This window comes from Microtus oregoni, unplaced genomic scaffold (genome assembly GCF_018167655.1).
Source record: "Microtus oregoni isolate MIOR12 unplaced genomic scaffold, Mior012 000025F_ref0000491, whole genome shotgun sequence".
Taxonomy (NCBI): domain Eukaryota; kingdom Metazoa; phylum Chordata; class Mammalia; order Rodentia; family Cricetidae; genus Microtus; species Microtus oregoni.
Window position 1 is genome coordinate 21,296,009 of NW_024543084.1, and position 25,315 is coordinate 21,321,323.

The 25,315-nt window shown below is 39.2% G+C and overlaps 1 protein-coding gene and 1 pseudogene across 4 annotated transcripts in view; both read left to right on the forward strand.

Moving 5' to 3' along the window:
* Positions 1-25,315, forward strand: part of Scai (suppressor of cancer cell invasion) — a 151,688-nt gene that overhangs the window by 62,952 nt on the left and 63,421 nt on the right. For all 4 annotated transcript variants that reach the window (XM_041674329.1, XM_041674330.1, XM_041674331.1 and 1 more), the window contains exon 3: positions 14,021-14,152. In XM_041674329.1, coding sequence (XP_041530263.1) covers positions 14,021-14,152 — 132 coding nt within the window. The remainder of the gene's footprint in view (positions 1-14,020; positions 14,153-25,315) is intronic.
* Positions 16,042-16,467, forward strand: LOC121462625 (annotated as a pseudogene).

Below are 25,315 nucleotides of genomic sequence, written 5' to 3' on the forward strand. Positions count from 1 at the left end.
TACAAGAGCCGCAAGTTATCTTAACCACTGAGCTTAACTCTGTCAGCCCTAAGGGAGGGTTGATTAGTCTGACACCCTGTTCTCTGAAGGAAATTCTCCCCCAGTATTTCTGTCTTCTCTCTATGATGGCCTTGGGCTCTTTGTGGCCAGTTTGACCCTTTAGAGGCTCAAGATCAGCAGGAACAGAGGGAACTCTTCAGCAGCTGACTCTTACTTCAAAGGTAACTGATATCCAAAAGTCTCTTAACCTTTTTCTTTTCACTTTTGTCCTGTTTCTTCTGTCCTTCCTCTGCTCTCCTGTCTTCTCTTTGTTTTTAAAGTTTTGAAATACATCTCACATATCCCAGGCTGTTCTGGGATTACTGGCATTTGTTAATGCATGGTTAATTTGGTATTAGGAGTAGAGGCCAGGGCTTCATGCATGCTAAGAAGCCTATTATCAATTGAACTACATCCTGGCTCTGTTTTTTTTTTTTTTTTTGTTTTGTTTGTGTTTCGATTTTTTTTTGTTTGTGTTTGAGGTTTTGTTTTTTGATTTTTTTTTCTTTTTTGGGTGGTGGTTGTTTTATGTTGTTGTTGCTTGCTTGCTTATTGTCATTTTTTTTGTTTGAAGGAGACTTTTACTGTGTACACCATGCTGGCCTCAAACTGGAGCTCTTCCTGCCTCAGCTTCCCTAGTTCTGGGATGTCCAGCTTGATCTTTTTCCTTAGTAAAAATGTTGCCTACTTTCATTACTGTATTACTAACCCTGCACTCTCTTCCTCTCTCTTGACCTCCTTACTATGACCCATAAGGTTTCTCTATATATCACTCACTCTGTAGCCATTTATCAGTTGACAGGCCATCAGTACCACTTTGATTGCCATCTTCATAACTTATCTATTACTGTGATTAAAACACCATGACCAAGGCAATTTACATAAAAAAAAGTGCTCAATTGGGCGTATTCTTTCAGAGGGCTTGAGTTCTGAGTTCCTGATGGCCTATGAAAACGTGGCAGCAGGAACAGCTGAAAGATCGCATCTCAATAAATAAATAAAGAGCCAGGAGGCAGAGAGAACGCACCAGAAATAGGGTCTTTTTGAAATCTCACCTGAAGTGTCACATTCCCCCAACAAGGCCATATCTCTTTAAACGTTCCCTAACAGTTCGGGTAACTGGGGACCAAGAGTTCAAGGATATGAGCCTGTGGTGGTTGTTCTCATTCAAGCCACAGCTGTAGATACAGATTCTATCTTAAAAGAATTCTCTCTTTTTTTTTTTTTTTTTTTTTTGATTTTTCGAGACAGGGTTTCTCCGTAGCTTTTTGGTTCCTGTCCTGGAACTAGCTCTGTAGACCAGGCTGGCCTCAAACTCACAGAGATCCGCCTGCCTCTGCCTCCCTAGTGCTGGGATTAAAGGCGTGCGCCACCACTGTCTGGCATTAAAAGAATTCTCTTAAGAGGTTCAGGAACCTTAACCAGTCCCTTGCACAAATCAGGGAAAGGCAGTTCCTTTAATCTGGCCCTTTAAATCTGCTGTGGTTGTTGGGGTTTGGCAACATGAGTACCTTGTCAGGACTAAGGCATGGCACAAAGACCACACCACACAAGAGATTTATTGTGGGGGTGAGAAAGGCTGTCCAAAAACAGGGACAAGAGAGACAGACAGCGAGAGAACAGGAGAGCAATCTGATGGCAGGGACCTTGTCACATTTGTCAGCTGCTGCTGTTCTGATGGTTGGTACTAAGGCGAGCTGGGACCCCCAACCATGACTTCAAAACTAAAATTTTGCTATTGTTATGAATCCTAATGCAGGATATTTGATATGTGACCCCTGTAAAAGGGTCTTTCAACCCTTCCATCCCCCACCTCAGGAGTCACAACTCACAGGTTAAGAACCACTGCTTTAGGTAGACCAAATATTCCCTTTGAGTGCTAGGCATTAAAAATTAAAAAAAAAAAAACTCCTTCAGAGAGTAAACATTGGATTTGTGTTTGCTTTGCCTTCCCTTTCCTTTATAGTGTTCATAAAGCAGGTTTTGGTTCCTGGTTATATTTATGTAGGAAGAGCTGGATGTGCTTCCTTGCTTATTTGAAGCAAGATTTTGCTAGGTACATTTTCTCTATGTAAAGCAGGATTTGGCAGCAAGCATCTGTAATCCCAATTGTAGGAAACAATTTCTCGAAGCTCTGGTGACAGCGATCTGGTAGATGTGCCATTGAACAGTAAAATGACACTGCCTAAAAACATGGAAGATGAAGGGTGCTACACATGTGCCATAGTATTCTCAAGCACACACGCACACATATAGATCATAAACACACATACTTTTTAAGAAATGTTTCAAATTTACACACTTATTACTTGTTGGTAATGGAGAAATGGCTCAGAGATTAAAAGCCTTTACTGATCTTGCAGAGGACCTGAGTTTGGTTCGCAGTGCCCATGTGGCAGCTCATAGTTTTTAGTAACTCCGGTTGTAGGTGACCCAGTTCCTCTTCTGATCTCTACATGCTTACATGCACTGGGTCCATATACATACAAGTCACATGTGTACACATACATATAAAGTAACCCCCCATTTGTTACCTATTTAGACAAAAAGAACTTAATTGAAAGATTAATTTATATAGCTATAAATAAGAATACCACTAATGAAATGAAGAGGGTTTCTGGCAGTTGTAAAAATTTTAGAATCTTGGAGCATGAATAATAAAAACCCAGAGACAGATATTGGAGTTCATCCTGAAAATAAGAAAAGCAAAACAGCCAGCCACTGGCTCTTTCCTCTACGTCAGACTGAAAGGTGATCCTACTTACACGAATCCTCAGAATGAGACTGAGCTGAGGCCTATCTCTTCCCATTTTATATTCCCCTCTAGTGCAGGATTAAAGGTGTGCACCACTACCACCCAACTTCTATAGCTAACTAGTGTGGCTGCTGGGATAAAGGTGTGCGTCACCACTACCTGGTCTGTACGGCTGACCAGTGGGGCTGTTTCACTCTCCGATCTTCTGATTTATTAAAACAAATAATATACTACTTTTTTACATGTTTTTGTCTAAAATTTAAAAAGAAGGCTATAACTAATATAAGAAATACATATACAACAAGTGCAATACTATATACAATATATATAGGCAATAAAAACATCAACAGTACCTGGTCCATTTGCATTTGACAAATTTAGAGAAAGTACTCCATATCTATGCTATTTTGATGAGTCCAAAATCTTGTACCTAATTTACTTTCTATCATGACTTGCTTTCTGTGTCTGATAAGCAAGGAAAATTATAACTAGCTAGTCTTCAACTCCCCAAGAAACCCAAGAAGAAAATAATATTAGCTGAGTAAGTAGGACTTCCAAAACAAGCTTCCCAAAAATGTGAAAAATGCCAGAAACAGCTGGCTGCCTGGACAGTTACCTCTGCCACATTGGGGCATCCATCTTCAGCCTACAGGCTTAGTGTGTTCAAAAGACTTTTCTGTGAATCACGATATTCTGAAGGCTGTCTGTCTTGTCTTGACAATGTTTGGCAGTCATTCTCTTTTGTGTCCTGCTTGTTCAATTAGAACAGCATACTGTCAGCAGTCAAGGCAGAGGCATTTTCTTGCCTGGTGGCTTACTTTGGCCCACAAAGAAAGTAAATTCCATGTGGAGTTTCTTCAATGCCCATTATCTTCTCTAAAGAAGATTGGGGCTGCCAGGAGCAAACATGTCTCATTGTCATTTAAAAAAAAAAGAACATATTCTTAAACCATCTTAAATATCATATTTTGTAGATATCTGAAGTGTTTGGAAAGGACCTGTCTATCTAAAATATATCTTTGTTTGACCTTGAAAGCATACCTAACATGACTATAAGTTTGATTATGATAGGTGATTAACTACTAACCTGCAACTTTGTATTATCCTAAACAGTTCTTAATAATAATTTTCAAGGACTAGAAATTTGCACTACATTGTTAAATGAATTCTATAAGTATAATACCTTGAACAAGAGTAGAAATGTATATACAGTATATTCTATAATCTCAAATTTGTATCAATAGAAAAAATTTATATACAATATACAAAAATTCAATACGATGTAAAGCATTTAAAATTTGTAATTGCTTTTTAAAAGTAGATTTAATAATCTGCCTTTTTATCCTATCATACCTATATCCTCCATTTTTCTTTTCAGAGTAGATTCAGTAATCTACCCTTTTATCCTATCATATCTATATCCCCCTTTTTTCTTTTCAAAACAAGAGCCTTGAATCTAATTTCCTTTGTTTAGCTTTTCTCCTGACCAATACCAATAACAACTTGTAACCAACCCCCTAAATAATGACAAATGCCCATAACGACCAAAACCACCCACCCCACCTCTTGGGAATGTGGATATCGCATTCTTGAATTTACTTTCTGCTGTCTGGGGCCACAGTATCTTTGGAGGATCCTGAAAAGAAAAATTGGGGTTAATTGTCAAGTCCTGGGAGAGGTTGGTATGTTATTTGTTGAACAGTCTCTGCATAATGGGAAATGCAGGACTTCTCTCAAGTTCTGGCTAGAGTAGTCTGTTAAGCTGGATGAGCATGATCTCAGCTAGCCATCTCAAAATTATTTTGAGCAGTTTATGGTTCAAAAGCCAATTTTTAGGTAGTGTTTTTCAGCTTAGTGGTATTATCATAGTCCTGAAGAAATCCTTGTTGTGGTGACCCATCATCGTTTTGGAGTCTTTAAAGGTTGCTGTTAGGTGTGCTCAGGGTTCACTACAGAAAACTGATAGAGACTCACACTTGAAATCATGTACAGGAAGGTAGATGAAACCGTTTCTAGATTTAGATGGTACTCTATATGACCATTAATATCATGACAAAAAGTTTAATATATATTTTTGATATATATAAATACATATTTTATACATTATATTTTATACATTTTATACCTTAAGAAAAGCTGTTAAGGAGTCAATATAAAACCAAAGGATTATGAGATTAGTGGCAATAAAATAGTCCTTAAATATTTGTTTTTCTTCTGTCCCATATCAGATTGCTCTTCTGACATGAGACAGAGATTTTTGAATTTTTCTTTAATAAGCATGCTTGGGTTTAGAGAAGAAGAGCCGTATTCCAACTCATAGTCAGCTTTAATCTTTAGTTGGTCTAGGGCTACAAAAAGACCATTTGCCTTATATATCTGTAGAGAATAGCAGAAATAAACGTTTGGGAAGAGTTATGAAATTTTATCCTGTTGGAAGTGTGATTTACCAATAGACCAATTACTCTTTTACTTGAGACATGTTTTCTAGATGATTTCACTTTTTTTCTTTAGATGCCTCATTTGTTCAGTGGTCTTCAGATTCCTTCGCTGAAAACCTTTATTCTCCTGAAATGACAGAAACAAAACCGTTTCCCAGCCCTAATTTTGGGGAGATTCTCTTTTGGCAAGCTATATCTAATCAAATAAAAAGCATTTATTTTATAGTTTTGTTTAGAGTAAGCAGCCATTCTGTTTGATGAACTATCATCTTTTCTAATTAAGAGTGTCTCTTGTTCAAATCGAATCTTTATCAATTTTGATGGTACCCATAGCTTTTCTTCTCCTTGGAAACAAAAGCAAAACCCCTCCTGCAACATAACACATGTCCTGGTTTCCATTCTGAGGTCAACACATCTTTAAAGTATTTGGCTGATGTAATTCTGTAGTTTTTTTCTACTATCCAATGCCTCTCCATAGCTATTGTTCCTTTCTCATTAGCATTTAGAAAACTGAAAGTTAATAAAGTGTAGAAAGGAACGGCAGGCTGCGTTCCTGCCGCCCAGCCACCTGGCTAGCTTATGCCCCGAAATTACAACACACAAATTGTATTCTTTAAAACACTGCTTGGAGCCGGGCGATGGTGGTGCATGCCTTTAATCCCAGCACTTGGGAGGCAGAGGCCGGTCTATGTGAGTTCGAGACCAGCCTGGTCTACAACAGCTAGTTCCAGAACAGACTTCAAAGCCACAGAGAAACCCTGTCTCGAAAAACCAAAAATAAAAAATAAATGAAAAATAAAACACTGCTTGGCCCGTTTAAACCAAAAAATAAAAATAAAAAAAATAAAAAATAAAACACTGCTTGGCCCGTTATCTGTAGCCTCTTATTGGCTAACTCTCACATCTTGATTAACCCATTTCTAATAATCTGTGTAGCACCATGAGGTGATGGCTTACCGGGAAGGATTCTAGCCTATATCCATCTGGGGTCGAAGAATCGTGGCGACTGCTTGACTCAGCTTTCTTTCTCCCAGAATTCTGTTCTGTCTACTCCACCTGTCTAAATCCTGCCCTATCAAAAAGCCAAGTCAGTTTCTTTATTAACCAATGAAAGTAACACATAGACAGATGACCTTCCTCCATCAATCAAGCATTATACAATCTATTTCTGGGAGTATTTATCATTCCTTTCTGTTTGTTTAGCATATCCTTTAGAGTTCAATTTGATCTTTCTATAATTGCCTGTCCTGTAGGATTGCGTGGTGTACCTGTAATATGCTGTATATTATAATAACAAAAAAACTTTTATTTTCTAAGAGACATATGCTGGAACATTGTCTTTCTTTATTTGTACAGGTATACCCATGATGTCCATAGCTTCTAATAAGTGTGTGATTACTGAACCAACCTTTTCTGAACTCAAAGCAGTTGCCCATTGAAAACCTCAATAGGTATAAATGGTGTGGTGTACATATTTTAGTTTTTCAAATTCTGCAAAGTGGAACACATCCACCTGCCAGATTTCCTTTCTTTGAGTACCCTTTGGGGTACTTCCTGCAGGTGGTGGTACTTGGTTATATAGAGAACAAGTAGGACATTTTCTTATAATTTCCTTGGCTTGTTTCCACATAATTCAAAAGTCTTTTTTTAAACCTTTGCTATTGACACGATGTTTTTATGAAATTCTGAGGCCTCCAGAACATTTCTAGTCAATGATTGACCAATTTCTGCATTATCTTGTGCTAGAAGACCTGGCAGACTCATATGGCATCATATATGTGTTATGTACATTGGATGATTCCTATTCCTGATTGTATCTTATGACTGAATAAATAATAAAGTCAATTCTGTACCATCTGGTATAAATTCTGCACTTTCAATATGGAAAACAACTCTTCCTGCATATTGCAAGTCAGTAACATGTTGAGAAGTTCCTTAAAATCCCTTAGTACCATGAGAATAGCATATAATTCTGACTTTTGGACAGAATCATATGGATTTTGATTCACTTTACTTACATCCTCTGATTTTTAACCTGCCTTTCCAGATTTCTTTGCATCAGTATAGAATATATGGGCTCCAGTTATTGGTGTGTCTCATACAATGAGAGGAAGGATCCAGTTAGTTCTCTTTATACCTTGAATTCTCTTGCTTTTGGGATAGTTGTTTTTAATCTCTCCCAAAACTTTACTACAAACTCTTTGCCAGGGTTCACTTTCTTCCCTTAATTTGACAGTTTCATCCTTATTAAAGGGTACTATAATTTCTGCTAGGTCTATTCTTGCTAGACCATTTCCACATAAGTTTTTGATTTTTTTACTTGGTTTATGTGGTAAAAAAAAAAATCCATTCTAAGATAATATCTTCCCTCTGCATTAAAATTCCTGTAGGGGAATGTTTGAAGGGTAATATGACCAAAATACAGTTAAGATTCAGATCCACACTATCTATATGTGCCATTTTTATGAAATTTTGAGACCTTCAACACATTTCCAATCAATAGTTGATCTATTTCTGTATTACCTTGTGCTAGAGTACCTGGCAGACATGTATGGGATTTCAAAAAATTTGCCTTCAATCAAAGTCAATTCTCTCTCAACTTCAGCTGATAATGTCCTGGAACTATTAAAATCCTTGTCACCACCTAAGGTTTTATTTAAAGTAATCAGTTCATCAGGTTTTATCCCAATAGTGGGCCACAGTTGGACAATGTCTCCTAGAAATCTTTGGAAGTCATTAGGAGTCTTCAGTCAGTCTCCTAAGTTGCACCTTTTTTTTTGTTTTGTTTTGTTTTTTTGTTTTTTTTTTGTTTGTTTGTTTGTTTGTTTGTTTTTCGAGACAGGGTTTCTCTGTGGCTTTGGAGCCTGTCCTGGAACTAGCTCTTGTAGACCAGGCTGGTCTCGAACTCACAGAGATCCGCCTGCCTCTGCCTCCCAAGTGCTGGGATTAAAGGCGTGCGCTACCTTTTGAGGTCTAATTTTTTTGTAAGCCTTTTTTATAACCTAAATAATTAATAGAATCTTCTCTCTGTATTTTTTTTTTCAGGAGCAGTTTGTAATCTACAGCAGGGCAAAAGTTTCTTCTTCAAACATTCTTTCTAAAGTATCTACATTTGAATCAGATAGCAAAATGTTGTCCATGTAATGGTAAACTATAGATTCAGGAAATTGCAACTGTACCATTTCCAATGGCTGACTTACAAAATATTGGCACAGGGTGGACTATTTAACATTCCCTGTGGAGAATCTTCCATTGATATTTCTTTGCAGGCTGAGAATTATTATAAGTAGGCACTGTGAAGGCAAATATTTCTTTGTAAAGTGTAGTGAAGAAGCCGGGCGGTGGTGGCGCACGCCTTTAATCCCAGCACTCGGGAGGCAGAGGCAGGCGGATCTCTGTGAGTTCGAGACCAGCCTGGTCTACAAGAGCTAGTTCCAGGACAGGCTCCAAAGCCACAGAGAAACCCTGTCTCGAAAAACCAAAAAAAAAAAAAAGTGTAGTGAAGAAACAATCTTTTAAATCAATAACTCTAAGAGGCCATCCTTTAGGCAGTAGAGAAGGCAAAGGAATGCCAGACTGTAGAAATCCCATTGGCTGATTTGCCCTTATTAACAGCTCTTAGATCTGTCACTATTCTCCATTTCCATATTTCCTTTAAACAACAAATACAGGAGAATTTCGAAGGCTGACTGATTTTTCAATATGCTGGGCATCTAGTTGCTCCTGTACCTGATGTTATAAAGCTTGCAGTTTCTCTTTTGTTAAAGGCCATTGCTTAACCCATACAGGTTGTCTGTGAACTATATTAAAGATAGGGCTGTTGGTGCCTTTGAAATATCAGCAGCTGTTGTACCCTGTTCTTGTACAACCAGAATGGTCAGTGACTGTTCTTTATATCTTATAATATTTTACCCAGAAACATACATTAATTTATGGTTTGTTTCTAAGATTGGGGGAATGTTTTTCTGAGTATTCCATTGCTGTAACAAATCACACCCCCATAAATTTATTGCTACCTTTGCTACATATGGTTTTAATATTCTTCTCTGTCCTCTGGCCCTATTCATTCTACCCATCCCATGCTCTGCTTTGCCTGTGATAAAGTTCCCATTTTTAAAAACTGAACATTTATGAACCAAAAAGCCCAATTTGGATGCTAAGATTTTGACGAAATTATTGTTATATCCACACCTGTGTTTACCTTCAATGACTCATTTATTCATATTTTTTATTTTGGTCTTTGTTCATTTATAAAAGTTTGCTAAAATACACACTTTTTCTCCTGAAATTTTTGTTCTGTCTTTTATAGCTGTTTTGTTGTCCAGAGCAGTATGGTTTCTTACAATATACATTATGTTCTTTCATTGCTCTCAGAAGGAATTTTCCTCTACAATGGCAGGAATATACTAGATGTGGCATAGGGTTCTGCAAGAGGCTCCTCATGGAGTTTCCTGGTGACAAAGGATTACCATGAATATTCCTTGTTGATCTACATTCTTTAGTCCAATGTCTGCTTTTGCCACACCTTCCCCATAATCCAGAAGGGAGGTATGGATTATCGTTAGGAAAAACATTGTTTCTAGGAACTCCCTGTCTACAATCCCTTTTAAGGTGACCTTGTTTGCCACAATTGTAACATTTGACATTTCTATTTTTTCTCAAACCATTAGAAATCGACTTCCTTATCCATGCATCATCATGGTCATGAGATTCAATATTAACTCTTTCTCGAATCCATTCCTCCAGAGGTGTTGATCGTACCTTTAATGAACTCATTATCCTTTTGCGTAGAGAATTGGCATTTTCAAAAGTCAGAGATTGAATTGTTATTTGTCTAGCTTCTGAATTTGGTATCATTCTGTTTACTGCTGAAGTCAATAATTGTAAGAAATCCATTAAGGCTTCCTTTGGGCCCTGTATAACTTTAGTAAATGACTCAATTTTTTTCCTGTTTCTCCAATTTTGCCCTAAGCATTCAAAGCTGCTGTGTGGCATAAATCCAGGGTGTGGTCATCATATACAGCTTGCCTTTCTATAATAGCATATTATATTCTCCTTCTCCAAGAATTTGCTCTTGGGAGATTTCCCCACCTCTAGTTTTACTCTGTTGTTCAATAATCTTAGCCTCTTCTCTGAACCAGGTACTCCACTGTACTTGTGGACCAGGCTCTAAAGCAGCTTAACTAAGGCTATCCCGTCTTTAGGGATAATTCTATTACAAATTGACCACAAGTTTGACTTTGCTTCACAAAAAGTGAATGCATACCATATGAGGCTATTGCTTTCATGAATCTCCTTAAATCTAACATTGGCTCAGGAATCCAGGTAGCTGTAACAGAGTCTCTGCCCATTTGGCAATTACTATAAGGTTACTGGATATATTAAGGTTAGTTGTCTGAAAACTTTAGACTGTTCCTCTCTATTATTATAACGCAATGCTTAAATTGGCTCTCCATTAAACTCTTCTTTCTAGGTTTGAATATCTGTTATATGTTTTATTAAGTTTTTCTAAGGCCAGTATCTTAGTACTCAGATTAAGCAAGTTTTTTAGTGATAAGACAAAAATGACAAAGCTGATAATGTTTACAAATGACATTACATAAAGCCCATCTAAATTAGATATCTTCATTTAATCATTTCATTTTCAAACTGTCTAGCATATTATCATACAGAGACCCAATCCCTTCATTGTAATGGTTTTCCCATTTTTAATGTAAATGGAAAGTTTTTTTAAGTAATTTCTCCCTTTAAGAATTCCTAATTGTCTTACCAAGTATACTGACAGTGTTGATGAAGATGTGAGGCTTATTGCTACTGCAGAGAACAGTAAAAGCCTGACTAGATTTCAAGGTAGCTTCTCTCTCTCTCTCTCTCTCTCTCTCTCTCTCTCTCTCTCCCCCTCCCTCCCTCCCTCCCTCCCTCCCTCCCCTCTGTGGTTTGTTGGACATTCTTAGTCTTTTCAATCTGAGATTTTTTTTTTCATCCTAGAAATATATTATTTCTACAGCTGTTTCTTCTACCTTGTTCGGCCTTTCTGCCTGTACACACTATTCCATGGGTGCTGATTTCTCTTGCCGCTGTAGTCCTTTTATTCCTTGACTCATTTTTCATCTCTTCCTAACAACTTTTGGCCTACTACCTTAAAGCTGACATTTGTGGATTATGAATTATTTTGAAAATCTCCATCTTACTCTTCAACCAGTCTATAAAGTTTATTATTTCAGTGATTATATTTGTTTTATAATAACAATTTCTACCTGCTTTGTTTCTAATATTCTCCCCTTAGTGAGCTTTATTCTATTTACTTTTTCTTTCCTCCTGTCTTGTGGATGTTAACAACCTCACTGATGAGAATATGAGATGGAGTCAGGAAAGCTACAGCTTGGTTTATGCCTCGTCTGCTGTGCTTAGGAAATGAAGGGTCTGGTGGCAGGCATGTGTTGAGAGATTTACTAGGGTCAAAGTCTTTTTATATTATGGTTTGAACTCCCTTCTCAGGAACGAAACTATTCATAATCTTTTTCCTCTAGTCCGTGAAGTGAGAAGAGCAGTAGGGTAACAGAATATGGTAAGAGGCAAAACCAGCAGTATTGACATTGCATGTTAAATAACTTCAGTGCTGGAGAGATGGCTCATCAGTTAGAACATGTATTGCTCTTCCAGAAGACCAAGTTCAGTTCCACGTATCCATATTGAAGGCTGAACTAACTGTAACTACAGCTCCAGGGGATCCAATATGTCTTGTACCCACACACATGGCACACACTCACATGGACACATAGACACACATAGACAATTTAAAAATATGCCAGGAGGTGGTGCACGCTTTTAATCTCAGCACCCGGGAGGCATAGGCAAATGGATCTCTTGTTCTAGAGAGCTAGTTCTGGACAGCCTGAGCTACACAAAGAAACCTGTCTCGAAAAGCAGATGATAGGTAGGTAGGTAGGTAGGTAGGTAAGTAGATAGATAGATAGATAGATAGATAGATAGATAGATAATAGACAGACAAATAAATAAGACTTTCCCACTGTGTCTCCACTGACACCTTTGTGTTACCCAGTAGATTTTTGACTATTCTGGGTCTGCTGATAGTTTTCCTGCCTTGCATCCACTCTTGCCTGTTCCAGATAATGTTGGAGAGAAAAAATTCATTAGAATAACTCTGCCAGTGCCTAGAAAGATGGCTCAGCAGTTAAGAACACTTCCAGAGGACACAAATTTGGTTCTAGAACCTAGTTAAGCTCACAGTCACCTGTAACTCGGTTTCAGAAGATCCAATATCTCTGGTCTTTCATACCTTCACTCATGTGTACATACCCACACACACACACACACACACACACACACACATGCAAATTTTAAAATATATATATTAATATATAATATATAGTTGATATAATAGATATTAATATATAGTTTATATATATATTAAATCTTTTTTATTTAAAAAGTAATTCTAACCTAACTTCTTGCTCTGATCTCTAGCCCTTGTTTACTCTTGCCTTTTTGTCAAGACACTGGGACCAAATTTTGCTGGGCTATCCCAGAAATTTTGTTGTATGTCTTAATTTAGTATAGGTTACCTTTTAAAAATGGCTGGTTAATATAATTGACTACATATGAAGATAGCTTGTATTAAATGAAATGTAGATTAATTTTTTTATGTGGAGAGGGGTTTGGAGGATGATTTACGGGACTTTGTTCTCTCCTTCCACTCTACAGGGTTCTAGTACTCTAACTCAGGTCATCAGGTTTGACAGCAAGCTCTTTATTTACCTTTGCTGGATTTATCAAAAAGTATAGTTTCAGTATAGACCTCTGTGCATGAGAGAGTTTTTATCCTTTTTATATTTATTGCCTCACCGTTTTATAGAGTGTGTGTGTACACACGCTATACGTATGTTTGTGTTCATTTGTGTATTGGTACACATGTGTGTTAGGTGCTGTCCTCCTTATTTTTTGAAATAGGGTCTCTCAGTGGAACTTAGAGCTAGCTAACTCAGTTGGTCTGGCTGGCCAGCCATCTCTAGAGGTTTGCCTGTCTGTCTTTTACTCCTTACCTCTGGGGTTACAAGTTTGCACCACCATGCTCAGCTCTTGGTATGGGTGCTGGCATCATCCTCAAGTCCTTGTGCTTTTGTGGCAAGCACTTTACCTGCTGGGATATCACCTCAGTCCCCACCTCCACCTTAAGTGGAGTGAAAATCATGGCATAAAGTAAGTGCAGGGATTTGAAGTCTGTGAAATACTTCCCTGGGTCAATTATAGGGCTCATTAGATTGTTTTTAGGTTTTAATTGTTAAAATATGGAGATGTGAAGGATTATCTTCTTTATTTTCTTTTTTTAAATTATCTTTTTTATTTTACATACCAATCCCAGTTCCCTCTTTTCCTCTCCTCCCACTCTTCCCACCTTCCCCCCACCCCACCCAAAGGATTTATCATCTAGGATAAATTTATAGACTCAAATTGGGCAAGTAGGTAAAAGGATCAGTATTTTAGATTATTAAACAGTCCAAATGCCTGTAATAGAATAGGAATTCAAATTATAGTTATTGGATGAAAGAACATTAAAAATGGCTTTGCATATGTTTCTGCCATTTCTTAACACTACCAGTGTGAGAATGTTTATTTTTTAGCACGTCTTGCATGTTTTGATTATTGGAGTAATTAAAGGAGTTCTCTGCTTGTCTTGAGGGGGTGGGGAATGCCTTCAACTGATGTTACTAGGGCCTCCTCCCACCCTCTGTTCACCAGCTGCATAAATGAACATGTTTCCTTACAGGACTGAATTTGCTCTTAAAGAAACCATGTCCTCTGGAGGTGCTGAAGATGACATCCCCCAGGGAGAGAGGAAGACAGTCACAGATTTCTGTTATCTTTTGGATAAATCCAAGCAACTATTCAATGGGTTAAGGTTAGTAGACTCTTGATGTGTTAAACTTTTCTCTAGTTCTGCTTTCCCTCTCACTGATATATGGTAAGTTTCTGAAAATTATGTATATATCCTGTATATCTGGCATTCAGACCTATTTTACATATATTGAATACACACACACACACACACACACACACACACACACACACACCACTGTATTAGAAATAATTGCAGCTTGGTGAGGAAGCCCATGCCTGTAATCCCAGCACTAGGGAGACTTGAGGTAGGAGAATCACAGTTAAGTCTGAGCTACAAATGAGACCCTACCTCAAAAACAAAGCAAACAAAAACAGAACAAACAGAAAGAAGTGACTTTAGTTCTTTTTTTTTTTTGGCAATGTTTATTATTAGATGCAAAAAAAATGTATTGGGTTGAAGATATGGTTAAGGCACTTGAAACTTTTCCAGAGGCTCTAAGTTCAGTTCCTAGTACCCATGTTGGATAGTTTACAACTGCCTGCAACTCCAACTCCAGAAGATTCAGTGCCCTTTTGGCAGTTATACACAAATAAAAATAAATCTGAAAAAAATTTTTAGCCAGTCAGCTGGCAATAGTCTTTTGCTTTATATTGATAAGAATTATGAGTAGGCAAGGAGATTCTTCCAGTGCTGACAGTCCTCAACTTTGAGTTCTAAGGCCTGAGGGCTCTTCTGGCAAGCCCAGGGCCTATTGTTCCCAGTTTTAAAAAGGAGGGATTTAGAGCATCAGTCAGTCAGGTTGGAGAATTGTAGCTCTGTTTATCCACCAGTAGTCCCAGTATATAGAAAGAGTGCTGGTATGAAGATAGTTCACCAGACAGCTTGGTTGCTTCCCTTAAGCAAGCTGGGACACCAGAAAATGTTCTAACATCTATCAAGAGTCAAATCACTGAATTGCCCAACATCTTAGCTTATTTAAAGGAAAAATGAAATATTAAAGTAGGTGTAAGAAATGAAGGCTTATTAAAATTTAAATGACTTAATGGGTATATTTTTTATTTTAAAAGTGTTTAGATTTATTTATATGTATGAGTGTTTTGCCTGTATGTAAGTAGGTGTATCATGTATAAGCCTGGTGCCCATGGAGAGGAAAAGAAGGCATCAAAACTGGAGTTAAAGACAGTTGTAAGCCAACATGTAGGTGCTGGGAACCAAACAAGTGTTTAACAGTTCTTTGGCAGTGCTTAACTTTTGCTCCAAGGGGAGGTGGTTCCCTCTAATCTGTCCAAATAGGAAGGACAAAAAGTATTTGTTTTACTCAAGTTGAGAAGAATTCTTTTGTTAGATGTTTTCTGTTGTTTTTATAGATGGCTTATGTTCATTTTTCATCTCATATTTGATTGACATCTGTTTTTATCCATGAAGGTATTTAGATTCAAGCACTCTATTTTTTTTATGTGTATGAATGTTTTGCCTGCGTGTATGTACGTATTCTGGATGCATGCCTGGATGCATGCTTAGTGTCTGTAGAGGTCACAAGAAAGTGCTGGATCTTCTGGAGCTGGAGTTATGGACAGTCCTAAGCCTCTACACAGGTGCTGGAAATTGATCCCTGATTATCGGGAAGAACAGCCAGTGCTCTCTTATCTCTCTAGCACAATTGTGTGGTTTTGAGACTCAGTCTTCCTGAATGCAGGGTAGTATCTTCATGAAGTAATGTCTTAAATTTTAACAATACTAATAATGGTGAATTTTGAAATTTTACCTTGAACCGTGGATAAAAAAAATCTATCAAAGATTCATTTTAGTGTTTTGTGTGAATGAATCTCTTCAATTTAAGCCTTAATTAAAGTCCAAATTTTCGCCAGGGGACGGGGCGGGGCCTGGCCAGCGGGGTTCGTGGCTTGAGATTCCCTGGGAGCCAACACGGTTTTGTATCTTGAGATCCCATGGCTGACCTTCCTGGGCTCTGGGGCTCTTTTGCCCATGTCAGCAGAACATTCCGCCAGCGCTGCTTCAGCACCTCCAGGAGCCTCTGTGCTATCCAGAAAATGACTCGGGTGCGTGTAGTGGACAATAGTGCCCTGGGGAATGCCCCATACCATCGGCCTCCTCGATGCATCCAAGTCTACTATAACAAGAGTGGGGTGAGCAAGGTAGGCAACAAGTTTCTGCTGGCCATCAGGGGACAGAAGAAGAAAGCACTCATTGTGGAACTTCACATGCCTGGCTCCCGAATGACCCTAGGGTTTAACTCAACAACGTGGTCCTCATTGAGGTCAATGGGAACCCTGTGGGGACATATCCCAACAGGCTTTCGCAAGAGGGAAGGCAAGTATTCCAGAGCGTTGGCCATAGCTCAGAACTTTGTGTGAGCGGCGTGCCTCTGCACCATGCATTCATTCCCTTCACACTGGTGATGGTGTCCTAGAACAGAATAAATGTTTTAATGTGTGCAAAAATAAATAAATAAGTAAAAAATAAAGTCCAAATTTTCTGTGAACACTTGGGTCTTGTGCCACCTACTAGGTACCCCTAAACCTCTGCTTCACAGAGATATTGGTATTTTGATTCTCTGCCCACTTCCCTTTTCTACTGCTGGCATTCTCCCCATTGTTGGGAATCAAACCCAGGGTTGGTGCATGCTAGGTTAGCATTCTTTTGTTGAGGTATATTTTCCCAGTTATGAAAGGAAGGAAGGAATTATTATTTAGCAGTTATTATTTCATATCTGTATCTAGAACTGTCTTTTTATTATTCAGATTATTTTATTTATTTATTACAAGTATGTACTTTGCCTGCATGTTTATCTGTGCATCACTTGCATGTCTGTTGTCACCAGGAAAAAGCATCAGATCCCCTGAAACTGAAGTGACAGATGGTCGTAAGCTCCCATATAAGCTGGCAGTAGAAACTGGGTCCTTTAGTAGAGCAGCCACTGCTGAGCCATTCTTCCAGCCCCTAGGAACTTTTAGCATGGAATTTTAAAAGTATTTCAGTAGAAGGCTAAGTAGTTGGGCTCAGCTGATAAAACACTTGTCTTGGAAGCTTACGGTTCAGGAGGTGGGTCACTGAGTGTGGTGATGTATACTTGTTATCCTTGCCTGGGGAGCTAGAGACAGGAGGATCCCTGGGGATACCGGCCATCCAGTCTGACCAGTTTGGTGAAACTTGAGGTGAGTGAGAGACCCTGTCTCAAAAAATAATGTGGATAACCTCTCAGTAACAGTGGCCAAAGCTGATCTGGGCAATTATGCACACACACAGTTGGGAGGGTGGGCTCACATACATACACAGGTTCACAAAGATTTTAGTAGAGATAGTAATGAAAAGTCCATTATGTGTGATTAAATTACAAAAATAAAGAAAATTGCAAAAGCAGGGTTTTTTTTAAGATTAGAAAAATAGTTATTTTAAAATCTGAGAGAGAGAGCATGTTTAGTTTTTTGGTTTTTTTATTTTCTTTTTTAATCTATGAATGTTTTGTTTATAATTTGTGTGTGTGCAGTGCCAGCAGAGAGGACATCAGGTCCTCTGGAACTGGAGTTACAGGAGGTTGGGTGCTAGGAACTAAACCTGAGTTCTCTGCAAGAGCAGCAAGTGCTTTCTTCCAGCTGAGCCATGTCTTCAGGCCCCACATGATATTTTGGTTTATTTTATTTTAAAATGAAAATTTTGTGTTCAATGAATTTTCTGAGACAGGCATCGTGGTATATGCCTGTACTAGCTTTTTATCAACCTGATACAAGCTAGGGTCATCTAAGAGGGAATTTCAACTGAAAATATGCTTTATCAGATTTCCTGTAGGCAAATCTGATGAGCAATTTATTAATTAATGAATAATGTGGAAGAATCCAGTCCACCAAGGGCTGTGCCTCCCTGGCCTTGGCTTCGGTTCCTGCCCTGGCCCCCATCTTAAGGGACTGTGACTGGGAAAGGTAAACTCTTTCTTAGGGAGTGGTGTTTCCTCACAGCGATGGGAAGCAAACTGGGACAGTGCCTATAATCTGGCTGCTCAGAAGGCTGAGGCGGCAGTCTCCTGCACCCAATACCTAGAGTAGTTAAGACTCTACTACCAAAAAGAAAAAGAAAATTATTTTTGTGTGAAATAAAATCCCATGTATGTGTGTGCTTTCTGTATTTAGTAAAATGTAACCATTTGTTGTTTAATATTGAACCTTAGTTGGAAAACCCTTAGAAAGGACACTCTCTGTCAGTTCAAAGTCTTCCTTGCGGTTCCCAGGGTGGCAGGGTGGAGAAATGTTACCTTCTCAGCATTATTTACTTTGTCTTCTTTGAATTTCTAAACTAAAAAGTTTTCTTATTTCAAGTTTTGATGCTTTTGGTTTGGTTTTGATCATTTATTTGCAATATATAAGATTTTTGGGGGGCTAACAATGAGAAAGTTGTTTTTCATTGATTCTCTTCTACCACCTTTGTGTGTTCTGGGAATCAAACTCAGATTGCCAGGTCCATGAGACGTCTTGCTGTCTTGAGGAAGTTTTTTGATTGTCTCTTTCCTTCTATACTTGTGTTGGTTTAATTGGAAAACAAGATCCCAGTGCCTGTAGAGCATATGAAATACATGGGTAGTCAGCCAGCACTCCACTCAGGGAGGGGCCAGTGGCATCCAGGTACAAAGGTGTCAACTCTTACACTGACCATTCTGCCAGACATTCCTTCCACTCTTGCTGCTCCTCTTTCTGCTAGGTTTCTTTGTGTTTTCTCTTTCACGTGTTTCTTGTGAAGGAGGGTGTGAGGAGCACATGCTGGAGATGCAACCCAGGCCTCTATACATAGTAGTCACTTGCTGTGCCCCTGGGCCTTCCTCCCAGCTGTAGTGAGTCTTTATATTCAAATTTAAAAGGTTTTAGTATATTTTATTTTTTTTAAATTATGTATGGGAGAGGAGGGTTGTGCACACAAGTGCAAATGTCATAGAAGACCAGAGGCATTGGATTCCCCTGAAACTGGAGTTACAGGCTAGTGTGAGCCATCCAGTGTGGGTGGTAGGAGTTGAGTTCCAGTCCTCTATAAAAGCCCTTCATGCTCTCAAATTCTGAGCATCTTTCTAGCCCAAGTATTAAAAAAAAAAAAAAAAAAAAAAAGCAAACATACTCATGTGACCTGAGCTCAGAATGAAGATACAAAATGTAGAACCTCAGAAACTCCCTGGTGCTGTCTGTTATGGGGATTTTTACACTTTAGAAACTGAGTCTAAAAGTGCCTGTCAATGCATGGAAGGCTTCACGTGTTTCTGTGTACCATTTCACTGGGGCACATGCCTTTCCATCTTGTATGCGATGTTTATTTGACTTATCAGGACCTTTTGTTTCTCCAGCTGTAATAATCTGAACAGAATGTTTTCTTTGTAAATCTCCTGTCTGGAATATATACGTAGTACTTAGCTCTTCTTGCTGCTCACTGTGTATGAAAACCGTCCAGCGAGGAAGAAATGGGTGAAATGAGTGGTGATTTGCTTATAGTAGTGCAAGCATGTAGTTACGGTAGTCATGAAGTGAGGATAATGGTTTTTTAAAAGCTTTGAATACTTTCAGAAAATGATCAAAAGCTCAAGTGCATTGCCACGTTCTGGTTGCCATGGTGACTAAAACTGTGGCAGCAGAATGGAATCCTTGGTGGGATTATTCCAGGTGGCAGTTTCAGACCTAGGTTTGAGAAACACAGCTGTGTCTCCCAGTGATCGTGGAGGCCTCTAAGTCCCTGATTATCTCACTCTAGAGGAGTGAGGACACGAGCCTTGGAGGAGCAGGAGTTGTGGATAAGCACCAAAGTCAAGTGTAGTGGTCTCAGGTGAAGGTAATTACGGAAATTAAATAAATGTACACAGATGCTTACAAAGGAAGGAATTACCTTTAGTACTTTCACTAGAGACATGTCTTTGTGATGCCCTTGTTCCTAAAAAGAGGAAAACAGAGAAATGAAGTTTGTTCCATTGTCTCCTTCTTTTCCCTGTTCTCTATCCTCTTTTTCCTTTCTTCATATTCTCGCAGAGGCAAGTTCAGCAAACTAGTCATTTCAGACATGATACCCTCAGTTCATTCTTGTGCTCCTTGCCTTCATTTCATGGGCTCACCACTCAAGAGTCAATTGTACATTTGGCATAGAAAGCCACCAAATACATTGGGTTCATGGTCTAGAAAAGTATTTACTTAGAAATTTAATGTGAGGGGCTGGAGAGACAGCTCAGCAGTTAAGAAATTTAATGTGAGCTGGGTGTGGGTACAGTTGTAATCCCAGCACCTGGGACGCAGAGTTAGAAGGATCGCCACAAGTTCCAGGCCAACCAGGGCTACATAATAAGGTCAGAGACAACAATAATAGTAGTAAAGAAAAAAGAAAGAGATTTAATATAAGCTATAAATGTAATCATATATTCTAGCTACCTTTTTAAAAGTAAAGAAGAAACAATAATATATATATATTATTTGATTCAGTATGCTAATAGTTATGTTTTATCATGTGATCTGTGTAGGACTTACCAAGATATTTATGTCCCTGATGCCAAGTCCTTGGTTGCAGTGACTGTTTTACTCTGGCTTGGACCTCAATTCAGATTAGACCAAAATTCTCATTTCTAGTTCTCATTAGCTCTGTGTGACTTGTGTTCATGGCTCAGGCAAAATTTTACCCAGTTATAACTTCTGTGTCACAGTGGCCCACATGGCTCCCTGGTTAATCTGTATTGGCTGTTCTGGGTTCTCTTCTTTGCTTTGGTTTTTCAGTTCCTTTCTGTAGATGCAGACAGCATAGAGGGCATTTGCTGTGGGCAGTTCGTAACCAGCCACCTGCATTTTGATGATCTCAGGTGCTTCGTCATTTCTTATAGTCTTTCATGAGGGATGCCATAACAGAGTAACATAAGCTAAATGCTTAAGAATGGGACATATATTTTCTCCCAGTTCTAAAGGCGGCAAGTCCAAGCTTAGGATGTTGGCAAGTTTGATTTCCTCTGAAGACCATGCTCCATCCTGTAGCCTTCCATAGCCATTGTTATGAGGGCCCTGGCATTTGTCTGTGTGCCCAGATCTTAGGACACAAATCATACTAGTTTAGGACCCCAAAGTTAGTTAGTATTGGTGAAAATGTTTTCTGTGAGCTTTTAGAATGGTTGTCTTACTCAGTTTGGGGAAGGTTTTGAGTAGATTCAAAGCCTCTACCAAGTCTAGCAGTTGAAATGTCATAATGACATTGTAAACCTTGGGCAGACTGGTGAGTTCTCAGCAGTTCTCTTTAACTCTCATGTTCCCCGAGACGGCTCTTCTCAGATCTTAACTGTCTGAATGGCTGCAGAGCAGGGCCTTCTTTCTGTTCCTGTTAAGCTGTTGCTGGAAGCTCTATTAGGGATGAGTTGGGATAATGTAGCTGTAGTTTGTTTTTGTTTTTCTTGAGGTAGAGTTTGGGGGGGTTGGTTTTGTTGTTTTATTTTGTTCTGTTCTGTCCTATTTTGAGACTAGGTCTTTATGTAGCTCTGACTGTCCTGAGACATAACCAGAGATGCCTCTTCTGCCTTCTGAGATCTGGGATTAAGGCCATTTTCCACCATGCCCAGCATGTTGTTTTTAAGCTCTTCCAGGAGGATGTGCAGGGTGATTGAGCAGGTAGAAGTGCTTTCTGCCAGGTCTTATATTCTGACTTTGATCCCTAGGACTCTCACGTGGCGGAAGTTAGGAGAGATGACTCAGTGGTTAAGAGCATCTGTTGTTCTTGCAGAAGACCGAGGTTTGGTTGCCAAAAACTCACATGTCTGCTCATAACTACCTATAACTGTAGTTGCTGGGGATTCTCTGCTCTCTTCTGTTCTCTGGGTGCCTTGTTTATGTGATAACTTACATATATGTAATCAAAATATTCATACCTATAAAATAAAAGTATAAAAATAAAAAAAAGAACTCTGTAGGAAGAGCAAACTGAGAGAAAATGTAATACATAGTGAGATACTCAGCAAACAGTGCTTGTCCTGGTAATGTGCGAAACAATCCCACACCAGTTAGGATTTAAAGGGGTATTTATTTTGGGGGGTAAAACTCACAAAACATCAACCGTAAGGAAAGGAGCCTAGTCGCTGGAGCAGAAGCCAGAATCAAGCACCGGAACCAAGAGTGCGGGCTGAGGCTTGCTGCTCTTTTTTAAAGATAAATAGACCACGCCCCAGTGGGCTGGTATTTCAGCAGCTATTGACTGAAGCAGTGGAAGACGCTCCTGCTCCACAGCACAGTGGGCCCGTACTTCAGGGACTATTGGCTGAGGAGCATAAGGTCCTCCTGCAGCATTCTGGTCACAGATAGCACCCAGTTTTGCCAGTGTTTGTCACAGTGGGAGCTACTGTTGCAGACAGTGATGTTCTTCACTGAGGTGGGAACAAGAGTCTCAAACACCACTTGGTTCTTCACTTTTGGTCTTTTGCTCCTCAAGAGAACCAACATCTAGAACTTTTTTAGATACTACCACATCTATAAGATAGTCTTGGCCAGTTGCCAGTTGTGAGCCTTAAAAATCTTAGGAAGGGGCATGGGGTTTAAAGATGTACCCCAAGCTGGCTGCGGGCAGCATACATCTGTCATCTGGTTACCCCAGAGAATGAGTAGAAGGGTTTCATGAACCCAGAAATTCAAGACCAACCTGGGCAGCATAGTGAGAGTAAGAATAAAATAAAACAAAAAGTTGGCATCCTTTTTTTCCAGGAGCATGATAGCATTGGAAAATAAAGTTATTAGTAGATCTGTGTCTAGATGTGACACCTGTAAGCCTCCTGCAGCTGGTTCTCGGATGTCATTACATTGCTGTATTTGAATTAACAAGTCTGAATTCAAATTATTCAGTTACTCGGTATCATAAGCCATCATTAGGAATGAATGATGTACTAAGTGCCTTTTATGTGCCAGCCCCACCATTCTGGGCATCACACTAGACACAGAGCAAAGCAGAGAGAGTTTTCCCCCTTTTTGTTCAAAACAAACAACATTAAGGTATCTTCCCTGCCAAAAACACTCAGCTTTTTATACCTGTGAAACTTAATTTTTATACCTGTGGTGTTTAATTTTTTCTTGCTGCTCAGACAGAGCCCCTGACAAAAACAACTTCAGGAATGAATGGTTCATTTTGCTCACACTGTGCGGGTAGAGCCATGATGGAGGAGGAAGGCCAGGACCACAGTAAAAATGTGCTAGTGCTCTGGCCTTTTCCCTACGTGTAATCTGCTCTCCAGCCCCTGGAGCAGTGCCACCACATTCCAGGTGGACCTTCCTTCCTCAGTCACTGACACTCCAAGGTGTGCCTTCTAGGTCATTGTTAGAACCTGAGGACCTGACTTCAGTCCCTGTGACCCACATGGTAGGATGCAAGAACCAAGTCCTGGAAGTTGTCCTCTGACCCCGACATATACATGTGCCCATTCCAATAAATAAAAGTAACTTAAAAATATTTTACTGCAAACATTAAACAGGACCTGTTCAGTGTGGCTTTCTTAGTCTCTGGTGCCCTTTTGTCTAATAAACATATAGGAACATGGGTTGGAACAGATGTAATGTCTGTCTTACAACTTTTTCTGCATAAATAACAGATTTGTGCATGGGCTAGGTGCTTGTTGACTAAAGGCTTATTCAGAGAAGCCAGAATATCTCTTGGTCTTTGGCCACACCTCTATGGAAGATCTGCAGCACCCTAACCCTGGAGAACAGAATTAGTTCCCAGAAAAGAACTTTGCTAATATGGACTGTATACAAAAAATACTGGACTATCTTATGTCTATAAAAAAGATCAGAAACAAACATTTGGGAAGATTTATGAAATTTATCCTGTTGGACGTGTGATGTAGCAATAAGTCAGTTTACTCTTTTTCTTGAGACATTTTTTTCTAGATGATTGTCCTTTTTCTTCAGATGTCTCATTTGTCCAGTGCTGTTCGGTTTCCTTAGCTAGATGCCTTTATTTTCCTGAAAAGACAAAAACAAAATTCTTCTCCAATCCTAACTTTGGTGAGTTTCCCTTTTAGCAAGTTAAATCTGATCAACTGAGAGGCATTTGTTAGACTGATAAGTTAGTTTAGATTAAATGACCATGCTGTTTGATGAACTATCACCTCTTCTAATCAAGAGGTGTCTCTTGTTCAAATCTATCTTTGTCAATTTTGATGGTTTCCATAGATTTTTTTTTCTCCTGTGGAAACAAGGCAAAATCTCTTCCCCAATGTAACACATATCCTGGTTTCCATTGTGAGGTCAACACATCTTTAAATACACAGGCTGACTTAGTGTGGTAGTTTTCTCTACTATCCATTGTTTCTTAATAGCTGCCATTCCTTGTAGTAAAAGGGGTGGCGGGGCTGCGTCTCAGGCACCCGGCCGCCCCCACGGCTAGCTTTACCCAAAATAATTACACGGAAACTGTATTCTTTTAAACACTGCTTGGCCCATTTCTATCTAGCCTCTTCTAGGCTAATTCTCACATATTAATTTAGCCCATTTCTAATCATCTGTGTTGCACCCCTAGGTGCGCTTACCGGGAAGATTCTAGCCTGTGTCCATCCTGGGTCAGAGCTTCATAGTGTGCGTCTGCCCAGGAGCCAGGAGCATGGCGTCTCTCTGAGGCGTCTGCTCCCGAGAGGAGAGCTGTGGAGTCTGAGCTCACTTCCTCTTCCTCCCAGCGTTCTGTTCTGTTTACTCCTCCCACCTATCTTCTAACCAATAAAATGGGCCAAGTCAGTTCCTTTATTAGCCAATGACCTTCCTCCATCATTTCCCCTTTTTCTGTTTAAACAACAAAAAAAAAGGCTTTAACTTTAACATAGCAAAATTACATATAACGAAACAGTTATCAAGTACTGTAACTATAACTAACTATTCTTAACTCCATCAAAGACTCCAGAAAGATATAATATTACCTAAGTAAACAAGAACTAAGAAACTTCAAACTCTAGACATGACAAAGACATCTCGCTGCCTGGACAGTCACCCAAAGTTCTTTTGTACCGTTGGGACATCCATCTTCAGCCTTCAGACCCATAGTATCCAGCAGACATTTTCATCAAGCAGGAAATTCCAAAGGCAGTCACTATCTGCTTGTCCGGAAGAATGTCTCGCAGACTCTCTCATGAATCAGGAACCCCGAAAGATCATCTCACCTTTAGGCAAGTTCAGTAGTCCTCTCTCTGCGGGTTCTCTGTTTCCAGTTTATGCAATAGTCCAGGCAAGAACAGTTTCT